Source organism: Coregonus lavaretus, assembly GCF_964263955.1.
Source record: "Coregonus lavaretus genome assembly, chromosome: 1".
Taxonomy (NCBI): Eukaryota; Metazoa; Chordata; class Actinopteri; order Salmoniformes; family Salmonidae; genus Coregonus; species Coregonus lavaretus.
The window spans coordinates 89,801,147-89,814,926 of NC_139988.1; the positions used below are offsets into that span (position 1 = coordinate 89,801,147).

General features: G+C 42.2%; 1 protein-coding gene across 1 annotated transcript in view; it reads left to right on the forward strand.

The window, feature by feature from the left end:
• The first annotated feature begins 2,359 nt into the window (after nt 1–2,359).
• The window catches only part of LOC311128361 (vesicle transport protein SFT2A-like), a 42,841-nt gene continuing 31,420 nt past the window's right edge, over nt 2,360–13,780 (forward strand). The window contains exons 1-3 of the mRNA XM_084160477.1: nt 2,360–2,553; nt 4,794–4,880; nt 7,975–8,057. Of these exons, the coding sequence (XP_084016603.1) occupies nt 2,488–2,553; nt 4,794–4,880; nt 7,975–8,057 (236 nt within the window). The 5' untranslated portion in view covers nt 2,360–2,487. The remainder of the gene's footprint in view (nt 2,554–4,793; nt 4,881–7,974; nt 8,058–13,780) is intronic.

A 13,780-nucleotide genomic window follows, 5' to 3' on the forward strand; every position in this document is an offset into this window, starting at 1 on the left:
TGAATCAAGTATTTTCTGGTGGTCAACAATTAATAAAAATGTAGATTGGATAAATTATATTTAATATAACCAGCAAAAGATTTATAAACCACACTCGTGATGCAATAAAGGGATTAGCTGAGCAGACAGCGGCAACTAGCTTAATGACATGGCAGAATAGAATAGCTTTAGATATGCTTGTGGCTGAGCGGGACGGGGTTTGTGTTCTGTTTGGATATATGTGCTGTACTTTCATCTCCAACAACACAGCACCGGACAGGTCCGTGACCAAAGCGCTTCAGGGACTCACCACGCTGGCGAACGAACTGGTTGAGAACTCTGGTATTGATAGCTCCATAAACGGTTGGTTTGATAACATATTTGGTAAATGGAAAACTATTGTTGTAACTATTCTGGGTGAAGTTATAGCTTCTATGGGTATACTTGTTCTTTGTGGATGTTGTCTTATTTCCTGTGTCTGAGGGTTGGTGAGAAAAGGAGATGGAGAAGGTGGTTTCCAAACAGATGGTGAGATACGGCCCAATCCCGGACTCCGACCTAAGGAATGAAGGATATGACCTACCAGACTTGGAGGAGTGACACTCTAGAGGGTGTCTAAAGGGGGCCAAAATTTACTTCCCTGTTGGTGTTTTATGTTTTAATAATCTTATGTTTTGTGTTCTATTAATCCTGTGTTTTATGCTTTATTACTCAAGTTAACCATTGGGAATGTTTGTCTTTCCTTATGTGAAGGTTTGAAGTGCCTGGGTGACTTGTAGCCAACCGTTTGCAAGTTGGGTGTAGATGGAAGGACTGAAGGCCTTTTATTATCAAATTGTCTATTAATAAAAGTGTGATTCTTTTTGTTTGTATTGTATTTTAATGAGTGACACCCTAGAGGGCGTCAAAAGGGGGATTGTTGGATTCTATTTTTCTCATAATTGGATCTGTATGTGATGAATAGCTTGGAAGGAATGCATTAATGAGGAGCACTGTACTGATATGGATTGTTTCACATAACAGGCTGTTATTCATGTAAGGAACGTTAGGGGTAGGACAGATAAGACTTGTATTTCTTACAGATACGAACACTCTCTCTTTGTAGTCTGTGAAACTGTCCTTGAACATGGAGTACAGTGGAATGGTGTCTTTTGGGTGCTGACTCCGCAGGTTATTATCATAGCAACTTATGCCTGGCAACAAATGGAGTGCCGAGGAGTTGGGACCAACCCCTGCGCCAACGGATTGGCTGAATGGAGTCTGGACCACACTCAGTCCTTTGCTCTGGTTGGCCAACAGAAGAGGTGGAGGCTTTCTGTCAGAGTATTTGAAGAAGAGCTTAGAACAATGGATCAGTTCTCTGTCTGCCCTGCGTGTTTTTTCAGTGAGCCCGTATACGAACCTTCATACTTATCATACATACATTTTGCATATAATACATTTAGCTTGGATTGAATATCTCTTGATTATGTTTTCTCTTATTCCAATACCAGATTTGAATTACGCAATTTCTAACACTGGTCACATACAGCTGATGTGTTGAAGTCCACAAACGAAGGGAAAAGGTGAGAGGAGGAGTGTGCATAGAGGCGAGAAGGAATACAATGTGGCTGCTATGAAAGTGAACTTTGTTAATGCGTGATCAGGAGTGTATTCATTCCGCCGATTCTGTTGAAAAACTTTTCTTAAACGGAAGCAAACGAAACGGGGATAAAAATACCTAAATTTGTCCAATAGAAACTCTTGTTTGCAACTGTTGGACTAATGATTAAACCCTAGATAAGCTAGATGCAGGGAAAGAGTGTACAAGGCGGTATTGAATGTGTCACTGTCTGTCATCTCAAATATTTCTCTCAACCTGTGTGCACCTGTGTTGTAAACTTTCATTTATAGGCTAGGTTGTAGCAACCTCATGATGGGTATAGTGAAAATTCGAGTATCATGTAGTAGCCTAAACCTATCGATGTGACATTGAACTGGGTGAATGGAATATGAATGACAGTCATCCAACATGCTGTAATAGAAAGATAGCTCATATAAAAATTTAAAATTAAAATGTCCTCCCTCATCATAAACGGCACTGACCGCTACTGGTGTATACAAATGTAGTAGTCCGAGTGTAGTTATTTGTGATTAAATATGTCCTCTAACTGCCCAACAATCCAAAGTAATAAGGTTGATAGTGTAGTCTATCAAAGCAATCAGACCAATTATTTTACTAAACGTAACTTTGACTAAATGTAACTGCTTGGCTAAAGTAAAACATTTAAACTTCTTCCACTAACACAAAAATAAATGCAAAGAGTTAAAGCAAGGAAAATGACAATCTAGTTTTTAACTCGATGTCGCGCTGCCTGGGTAGCATACGTAGAATTGCATAGATACGCCCATCCCTGAAGTCCGAGGAAGTTAGCTGGCTAGACGAGCTAGCTCTGCATTTTAGTTTAGCTGTCTAGCTAGCTCATTTAGTTCCAAACAAATAATAATCCACATACATATTTATTATCAATGATGGACAGGCTTCGTAGTATGATAGGGGGACGAGAAGACGAGGAAGTGGGGCTCACAGCGCAGGTAACACAGAAAGAGCGTCGTACTTTATCGGTCAGTGCTATGCGGGACCCTTGGGACTTCCCTACCCTAAACTTAACTCCTACCCATAACCCTTACTTAACTCCTACCCATAACCCTTACTTAACCCTACCCATAACCCTTACTTAACCCTACCCATAACCCTTACTTAACCCTACCCAGTTTAAATTTCAACTTTAATGGGGGATAGGGACGTCCCATGGATCCCGGATAGCTTGTTAACCCAAAAACTTGACTTGACACACGACGAGTCGAGTGGTGAGTGACAGTGCATTTCCGTTAACCACATCAAATGCATAATTTGATTGTTTTTAGTCACGAGTATTTCAGCTAACACTTTGTACCTTGTTGTCATTGATACACCCCACATACGTGTCGACTCCGCTGAAATAGTTTGGTAGCTAGACCAGTTTTGTCGTGAACAACATTTGCGTGAGCAACTTTACAGTCTATGGCAATAGGGGAATCGGCGGTTCGTCTTCAAAATAAAAGTCCTCAATTGAAACTGATACAAACAGATACAAATGTGTGAAAACATGCCACAATTAGACTAGATAATGCTAAACAAGGTTGGAATGTTATATAAATTAAACAAAAGACAATTAGTTAATTTGACAAAAAAATTGTTTAAAAATCAGTTGAAATAGGACTGTGGATGTATTTGAATTGAAAATTGCGTTGGGGACATACTTATATGCACTGTACAGCCTAACTTTTGGATTGTGTGTCCATGAAATGGGGTAACAGCCTACACAGTGACACCCACAGAACACAACTATGTAGAGTTTACACAAGTATTAGCCTCTTAGCACTTATTGTAGGACTTTGACTGTGGGAATTCACCTCACTATTCAGTGCAATATGAAAGTCCTGCAATAAGAGCTAAGATGCTAAATCTTGTGTAAACTCTGCATAGTTGTGTTCTGTGAGTGTCACGGAGTTGGCTGATACCCCATTTCATGGGTGCGCAATCCATAAGTTAGACTGTGCAGGTCATACGCTGCCTTCAGAAAGTATTCATACCCCTTGACTTAGTCCATATTTTGTTGTTAGAGCCTGAATTCAAAATGGATTAAATCACATTTACACACAATCCTCATTTATGACAAAGTGAAAACATGTTTTTAGATGTTTTTTGTTGTTGGTCAAACTAACTAATAATTGTATTTTGTTGAATTTATATAACAACATTCCAACCTTGTTTATCATTATATAGTCCAATTGTGGCATGATTCCACTATTTCTATCGTTTGCATCAGTTTCAATACGCGACTTTTATTTTGAAGGCAAACCGCCGATTCGACCATTGTTGCTGACGTAGTTGTTGTTCACGACACACATGCTAGCTCGCTAGTAGGAGTAAAGCAGGGCATGCGCCGATGCTGCTCAGGAGTTTAAAAAACGAGCGAGCTCTGACCATAGAGATCCTATACATTGATTACATATGTAATTGTATGGCTGTGACAGCTAACAATGTCTTATCATTAATCCCGTGTATTTGAATGCATCACTGCTCTTCACATGCCTTCACAAGGACAACACAAGAAGACAGCCTTTATCTAATCCATTCACTTAGTGATACACTTAGTTGAAGACATGCAAACATTGCGTTCATTTCCCTCACTAGCAATGCACACTTCAAAACAGTTCAGTGCTGCTCAGCTGATTTACAGTACAACCATGGCTTTCCTTTTCCTGTCACGTGACATCAGAAGCGAAGATTGAGTTGTGCTGCTGTAGTAAATAATAATAATAATAATATGCCATTTAGCAGACGCTTTTATCCAAAGCGACTTACAGTCATGCGTGCATACATATTTTTTGTGTGTGTATGGGTGGTCCCGGGGATCGAACCCACTACCTTAATATAATAATATGCCATTTAGCAGACGCTTTTATCCAAAGCGACTTACAGTCATGTGTGCATACATTTTTACACATGGGTGGTCCCGGGGATCGAACCCACTACCCTGGCGTTACAAGCGCCATGCTCTACCAATTGAGCTACAGAGGACCACGTAGAAGTTCTAAAGATACGTTATATTACTTATCTTGTTTTTGTGTGTTCAAATAGGCCTAACTGTATATTTCTCTCTCATCTTTTGCCACTGGTCAGCATTGTAGAACCATCAATAGGCAGCGAGACCTTGGGTCCCTGGGTCTGTGCGTTGGGTCGTTGCCCCTCTGTCTTGTGACACACCCTACCATTGTTCTCTCCTCAGGTCCTGGATGCCTCAAGCCTCAGCTACAGCACCCGGGTGAAGTGGTTCGTCATATGCTTCGCTTCAGGCATCCTGTGCTCCATACTGGTGAGATTTGGCCTTATTTCAGCATCATAGTGAGTCTGAAATGGTGCCCTTTTTCTCTAATATAGTGCACTACTTTTGACCCCGGGCTGTACTCTAGATACGGGACAGAAACGGGTATCCCCTGTCCATATAATCTTATTCCTTATAATCTAAAAGGCAAAAGTGATCTGAGATCAATACTACTCTGAGACAGTTTCTTAATAGCCTAGAGTCCCTGGCCTATTTCAGCATGGTGCCTTGTTCTTCCTGTTTGGTCCTAGCCCCTGAAACAGACTGGCAGGTGTTCATGAAACTGTTTTGGCAGGTCACAGGTCACTAAAGTTGACTCCACTTCTATCCTGCTGTTATAGTTCTATACTTGGGAGTTCCCATCTTTAATGAGTGCTGCTAGTCTAGGAACGGGTCCCACACTGTTCATGCACCTAAAAAAGGTCAAACGGATCCTAGATCACCACTACTTTGAGAGACTATGAATAGGGGCCCTGGCATATTTAGGCCATAATAGGGGCCCTTTTACCTGTGTCTATTTCGGCATACTTGTATTTATTTATACTGTGTGGTACCAGCACTGTCTGGACCACACAGACAGTTTCATGAGAGTTTGTGCGTTGTTGACATTTCAGTAAAGCAACTCTTGTTATACACAATATATACAAAAGTATGTGGACACCCCTTCAAATGAGTGGATTCGGCTATTTCAGCCACACCCGTTGCTGACAGGTGTATTAAAATCGAGCACACGGCCATGCAATCTCCATAGACAAACATTGGCAGTAGAATGGCCTTACTGAAGAGCTCAGTGACTTTCAACGTGGCACCGTCATAGGATGCCACCTTTCCAACAAGTCAGTTCGTCAAATTTCTGCCCTGCTAGAGCTGCCCCCGGTCAACTGTAAGTGCTGTTATTGTGAAGTGGAAACGTCTAGGTGCAACAACGGCTCAACCCCGAAGTGGTAGGCCACACAAGCTCACAGAACGGGACCGCCGAGTGCTGAAGCGTATAAAAGTCGTCTGTCCTCGGTTGCAACACTCACTACCGAGTTCCAAACTGCCTCTGGAACGTCAGCACAAGAACTGTTCGTCGGGAGCTTCATGAAATGGTTTTCTATGGCCGAGCAGCCACACACAAGCCTAAGATCACCATGCGCAATGCCAAGCGTCGGCTGGAGTGTTGTAAAGCTCGCCACCATTGGACTCTGGGGCAGTGAATCACTCTTCACCATCTGGCAGTCCAACGGACAAATCTGGGTTTGGCAGATGCCAGGAGAACGCTACCTGCCCCAATGCATATTGCCAACTGTAAAGTTTGGTGGAGGAGGAATAATGGCCTGGGGCTGTTTTTCATGGTTAGAGCTAGGCCCCTTAGTTCCAGTGAAGGGAAATGTTAACGCTACAGCATTCAATGACATTCTAGACAATTCTGTGCTTCCAACTTTGTGGCAACAGTTTGGGGAAGACCCTTTCCTGTTTCAGCATGACAATGCCCCGTGCACAAAGCGAGGTCCATACAGAAATCGTTTGTCAAAATCGGTGTGGAAGAACTTGACTGGCCTGCACAGAGCCCTGACTTCAACCCCATCAAACACCTTTGGGATGAATTGGAACGCCGACTGTGAGCCAAGGCCTAATCGCCCAACATCAGTGCCCGACCTCACTAATGCTCTTGTGGCTGAATGGAAGCAAATCCCTACAGCAATGTTCCAACATCTAGTGGAAAGCCTGCCCAGGAGAGTGGAGGCTGTTATAGCAGCAAAGGGGGGGACCAACTCCAGATTAATTACTATGGTTTTGGAATGAGTTGTTTAACGAGCAGGTGTCCACATACTTTTGGTCATGTAATGTATTTGAAGGACTTTATTGTCTCTATCTGTTGTAATGTTTGTTTGAACATTCCACCTTCCCTTCCAATGCCCACAGCTGTTTCCATCCACAAAGCACTTTCTCATAAGAGTCACTTCGTCATGTACAGGATATTCCCTTCTGCCATCCGCCTGCCTACAGAACAGTTGTACTGATAACAGCTCTGCATACTGATTATTCACACCATGTGGTTAACAACACTGGTGAGAGCCATTCATAGCGGAAGACCTCAAATCATGAGTCACCAGAATGTTCAGTTTTGGATAACACCATTTATAAAGGCTCATTCGTGCTTGTAAGGGGTTATGAAGCATTATACCTGCAGGCTGTAAGTGAAGTGGTACCCAGTTTTGTTGTATGGACATACGACAATATGATTTATAAAAATAAAAAAAATCCTCATTCATCATCGATTCTACTTAGGCCTAGTTCAGGAATGTGTTGAAACATCAATCATGTATTTTTATGCACCATTACTCTTTACATGCTTTCATAAGGAGATGGATCACATGAGGTAAGGTTGGTGTTGAACATCATGGTTTCTTCCACAAGGAGATACCCTTTATCTAATAACCTAGGTCAGGGCTCTCCAAACCCTGTTCCTGGAGAGCTACCCCTCCTGTAGGTTTTCACTCCAACCCCAGTTGTAACTAACCTGATTCATCTTAGGTGGCTAGATTAGGTATTGGAGTGAACCTACAAGATGGTAGCTCTCCAGGAAAAGGGTTGGAGCAAAAACCGGACAAGCTGGTATTGCACCAGGAACAGGGTTGGAGTTAAAACCTACAGGACGGTATCGATCCAGGACAGTGTTGGAGAGCCCTTGCCTATATGATCAACAACAAAAAAGAAACCTAAATGACTGTTTTTGTGAACCAGGAAGTCAATGTGGAGATTTATATGGTGTTTTACCACTAGGTGGCGATCATGTCACATTATTGTAGTTTCAGGGAACCGTGCAATTTTCCTTAGGCCTACATATTTTTCTAGTTGAAAATGCAATACAAAAGCAATACAAAAGATGAGCATTTTTAAACATTTTAACTTCCTGATATTTACCAAATACCCTAATTCCAGGTGAGATTGATCTAGCGTACCTCTTCTCTTGTCTTCCAGGAGTTTATAGACAGTGGAAACGATCTGATCAGTTCAGATCAGACTGGTATACAGACTGACGGTAGGGTGATGCCTAGGTGGACGGGGTAATGATTTAATGTTGTGTGTTTTTAACCAGGGCACTGCACTGCTGTTCTTACCCGGCGGCACCAAGCTGTTTGCTGTGTTCTACACACTAGGGAACCTCGCTGCACTCTCCAGGTGAGTCATTCATTCATTCATTCATTCATTCATTCATTCATTCATTCATTCATTCATTCATCCATTCATTCATTCATGATTTGCGAGCAATACTGATGTTACTGCCAGAGCTAAAGGCAAAGCTATTTCCATTAAGCTATACTTAATGCATATACTTTTTACAATTACATTACATTTCAATAGATGCCCAGAAACTAAATCCCTTCAATTAAAATTTATTGTGAGGAAATGTAACTGTAAGTTCCATCCTATCCATCTAATTTGACTTTGGATGCCAGACTTGACCAATTATGAATCTCCTGTCCCATCACCTATTTGGAATGTACACAGTAGCAGTCCGTCAGTAGCTACCCAAGTGTCCATTGAGTTCATTGTAGAGGGGTGTTCAAGTCATGGAATTAGAATGAGATCTGGTCATAGGTTCTGTCCCTGTTCCATTGATTCTATTTCTATGGTTCGGGTGTCAATAGTACCACTTGATTTGTCTGCCCTACTATGCAGTAGTTGTCTAAATGTTCAGACAGAACAGAAGTACACTGGACGGGTTTCCCTATTGAGCTTGGTGTAGTAGTCCTGTGTGGCTCAGTTGGTAAGAGCACGGCGTTGACAACACCAAGGTCATGGGTTCATTTCCCCGCAGGGATCACATACAAGACATGTGGCCTGTGCACTCACTGTCCTGTAAGTAAGTTGCTTTGGACACGATGTGCAGCTGTCTAGGATTAATTGTGGTATAGGGTTTCTATAGTTCAGGACATGCTGTACAGTGCATTAATGTCTTCGGTTGAATCGCTGATGGTGGAACAGGTCTGTTGGGTTTAGTTCGTCATCTAAGAATCAAGAGAGGGTTGAGCTGTCAGATGAACATATCACACGTGACTCTCCGAGATACAAGTCATACGAAAGACTGTAAAAATGGAACCCGATGCCTGTCTGCTTGGCACTCAGCATTAAGGAGATGGATTAGGGGTAAGGGTCTGTGACAGACTAGCGTCCTGTCCAGCGGGTGTACTTGTACACAGTGGTGAACCATGACTATAGGACCTAGGCCTTCAGAGGGACCAAAACTCTTCCAATACGTTATATCAAACAAAAAAATCTAGAAAATAACAGACAACATAGCATCACTTAATGCGCCCAACATATATATCCCCTGTAGTCGGACCATTCTAGTTCTAGTGAAAGAGGAGCAATGCTTTTTGGTGACATTATGAATGAATCAAACAGGCCTGGCTGCGCTTCGGGCTGCCGTACACGCAGAGACAGAACCGGCGTGGACACAACATGTGACACACAGCATAAATAATGCGACCAGCGAAACAAAAAACACAGTGTTTACACAACCTATGATAGTCTAACACCACTATCACCAATATCTACAACAACAGTTTCATGTCAAAGGTGATAGGCTCGTGGTGCTGAAAGGACAGAGACCGTAATACCTGTGCACTCCATGGCGCTGAAGGAGAGACAGTTTTGGTCAAACACATAGACTGGAGACAGCAGTCACACGCAGCATCAAATAATGTTAAAGAATAAGCATCCCATTCACTCCAGTAGGCCCCATGAAATCATACCAATAGAAAAGCACAACCATTTCATGTACAAAATGAAATTAACAAACCAGCTATAACTTCCCATTGCAAATGTATTTTATCACGTTCGTTACACTAACCGGTGAGCTAAAGTTTAAATGCAACAATGTTTCATTCTTTTCAAATAGATAGCTAACAAAAACAGTGCCACTCATCAGATTATGATAATTTGTAAACAAAGTTTGAAAGGTAATCTTGAAAAGGGTGATGCTAACAAATTAGCAACAACATCCACTTTGAAGTTGATAACTGCTGCTGTAGCCGCCGTCGCCATTCTTACACTACTACAACACAAGATAGCTAACATCACACTACTACAACACAAGGTAGCTAACATTATCACACTACTACAACACAAGCTAGCTAACATTGTCAAACTACTATAACACAAGCTAGCTAACATCACACAACTACAACACAAGCTAGCTAACGTTGTCACACTACCACAACACAAGCTAGCTAACATTGGCTCCCTACCATAACACAAGCTAGCTAACATCACACTACTACAACACAAGCTAGCTAACATCACACAACTACAACACAAGCTAGCTAACGTTGTCACACTACCACAACACAAGCTAGCTAACATTGGCTCCCTACCATAACACAAGCTAGCTAACATTGTCACACTACTACAACACAAGCTAGCTAACATTGTCACACTCCTACAACACAAGCTAGTTAACATTATCACACTACCATAACACAAGCTAGCTAACATTGTCACACTCCTACAACACAAGCTAGCTAACATTGGCACACTACCATAACACAAGCTAGCTAACATTGTCACACTACTACAACACAAGCTAGCTAACATTGTCACACTCCTACAACACAAGCTAGCTAACATTGTCACACTACCATAACACAAGCTAGCTAACATTGTCACACTCCTACAACACAAGCTAGCTAACATTGTCACACTACCATAACACAAGCTAGCTAACATTGTCACACTCCTACAACACAAGCTAGCTAACATTGTCACACTCCTACAACACAAGCTAGCTAACATTGGCACACTACCATAACACAAGCTAGCTAACATTGTCACACTCCTACAACACAAGCTAGCTAACATTGGCACACTACCATAACACAAGCTAGCTAACATTGTCACACTACTACAACACAAGCTAGCTAACATTGTCACACTCCTACAACACAAGCTAGCTAACATTGGCACACTACCATAACACAAGCTAGCTAACATTGTCACACTCCTACAACACAAGCTAGCTAACATTGTCACACTACCATAACACAAGCTAGCTAACATTGTCACACTACCATAACACAAGCTAGCTAACATTGTCACACTACCATAACACAAGCTAGCTAACATTGTCACACTACTATAACTCAAGCTAGCTAAAGTTACTAGCGTTATCGTAGGAAAACTACTGCTTGTGCCACTGATTATTTTCTCTTGCGCTCTCAGTAGTTTTACTTACTCTCCAAGATATCTGATGGTTTTGATCTAGGTTACCTAGTAATGTTTAATTTATACTCTGCTGTCAGACGAAGATGGGTGGCCCTCCCCTCTGAGCCTGGTTACTCCCCTCTGAGCCTGGTTACTCCCCTCTGAGCCTGGTTACTCCCCTCTGAGCCTGGTTACTCCCCTCTGAGCCTGGTTACTCCCCTCTGAGCCTGGTTACTCCCCTCTGAGCCTGGTTACTCCCCTCTGAGCCTGGTTACTCTTTAAGTTTCTTCCTTTATTTGGGAGTGTTTCCATGCCGCTGTGCTTCTGCTTGCTAAAATTCATTAGGTTGGTTGGTTATTACAGTCACAGACAGGTGTCGTGTCGTCTCAACGTTGTGTGTGGCTATCTGTGTGACTGTCCTTTGACAGATTGACACAGTGTCCATTTTGTGTCGAATGGGAAACTCTCACATCTCTTTGTTTCAGGTGTCATCTAAAAAAATTTAAAACGCCAATGGCGACAGCTAGTCTTACTGGGGTCCGACACAACAAAAAAAGGCATTACAGACAAAATACTTGACAATTTACATACATTTAAAAACATAAACATGTAGTGTGTTTGTGTGTGCATCTATCAGTTACACATACATGTCAGTACATACACACAACAAGTAGGTCGCATTGGGGAGAGGCGATGTGCCGTGAGGTGTTGCTTTATTCGTTTTTTGAAACCAGGTTTGCTGTTCACTTGCGCTATATGAGGTGGAAGGGAGTTCAATGCACTCATGGCTATGAAAATGTATGCACTCACTAACTGTAAGTCGCTCTGGATAAGAGCGTCTGCTAAATGACTAAACTTTTTTTTTTTTTTAATGGCTCTGTATAATACTGTATGTTTCTTTGAATTTGTTCTGGACCTGGGAACTGTGAAAAGACCCCAGGTGGTACAGTGGGGAAAAAAAGTATTTAGTCAGCCACCAATTGTGCAAGTTCTCCCACTTAAAAAGATGAGAGAGGCCTGTAATTTTCATCATAGGTACACGTCAACTATGACAGACAAATTGAGAAAATAAAATCCAGAAAATCACATTGTAGGATTTTTTATGAATTTATTTGCAAATTATGGTGGAAAATAAGTATTTGGTCACCTACAAACAAGCAAGATTTCTGGCTCTCACAGACCTGTAACTTCTTCTTTAAGAGGCTCCTCTGTCCTCCACTCGTTACCTGTATTAATGGCACCTGTTTGAACTTGTTATCAGTATAAAAGACACCTGTCCACAACCTCAAACAGTCACACTCCAAACTCCACTATGGCCAAGACCAAAGAGCTGTCAAAGGACACCAGAAACAAAACTGTAGACCTGCACCAGGCTGGGAAGACTGAATCTGCAATAGGTAAGCAGCTTGGTTTGAAGAAATCAACTGTGGGAGCAATTATTAGGAAATGGAAGACATACAAGACCACTGATAATCTCCCTCGATCTGGGGCTCCACGCAAGATCTTACCCCGTGGGGTCAAAATGATCACAAGAACGGTGAGCAAAAATCCCAGAACCACACGGGGGGACCTAGTAAATGACCTGCAGAGAGCTGGGACCAAAGTAACAAAGCCTACCATCAGTAACACACTACGCCGCCAGGGACTCAAATCCTGCAGTGCCAGACGTGTCCCCCTGCTTAAGCCAGTACATGTCCAGGTCCGTCTGAAGTTTGCTAGAGTGCATTTGGATGATCCAGAAGAGGATTGGGAGAATGTCATATGGTCAGATGAAACCAAAATAGAACCTTTTGGTAAAAACTCAACTCGTCGTGTTTGGAGGACAAAGAATGCTGAGTTGCATCCAAAGAACACCATACCTACTGTGAAGCATGGGGGTGGAAACATCATGCTTTGGGGCTGTTTTTCTGCAAAGGGACCAGGACGACTGATCCGTGTAAAGGAAAGAATGAATGGGGCCATGTATCGTGAGATTTTGAGTGAAAACCTCCTTCCATCAGCAAAGGCATTGAAGATGAAACGTGGCTGGGTCTTTCAGCATGACAATGATCCCAAACACACCGCCCGGGCAACGAAGGAGTGGCTTCGTAAGAAGCATTTCAAGGTCCTGGAGTGGCCTAGCCAGTCTCCAGATCTCAACCCCATAGAAAATCTTTGGAGGGAGTTGAAAGTCTGTGTTGCCCAGCGACAGCCCCAAAACATCACTGCTCTAGAGGAGATCTGCATGGAGGAATGGGCCAAAATACCAGCAACAGTGTGTGACAACCTTGTGAAGACTTACAGAAAACGTTTGACCTGTGTCATTGCCAACAAAGGGTATATAACAAAGTATTGAGAAACTTTTGTTATTGACCAAATACTTATTTTCCGCCATAATTTGCAAATAAATTCATAAAAAATCCTACAATGTGATTTTCTGGAGAAAAAAAATCTCATTTTGTCTGTCATAGTTGACGTGTACCTATGATGAAAATTACAGGCCTCTCTCATCTTTTTAAGTGGGAGAACTTGCACAATTGGTGGCTGACTAAATACTTTTTTCCCCCACTGTATGTCTGGTGGGGTAACTGTGTGTGTCAATGCTGTGTGTAAGTTGACTATGCAAACAATTTGGAATTTCCAACACATTTATGATTCTAATAAGAACAAGAAGTGACACAGTCAGTCTTTCCTCAACTCTTAGCCAAGAGAGACTGGCA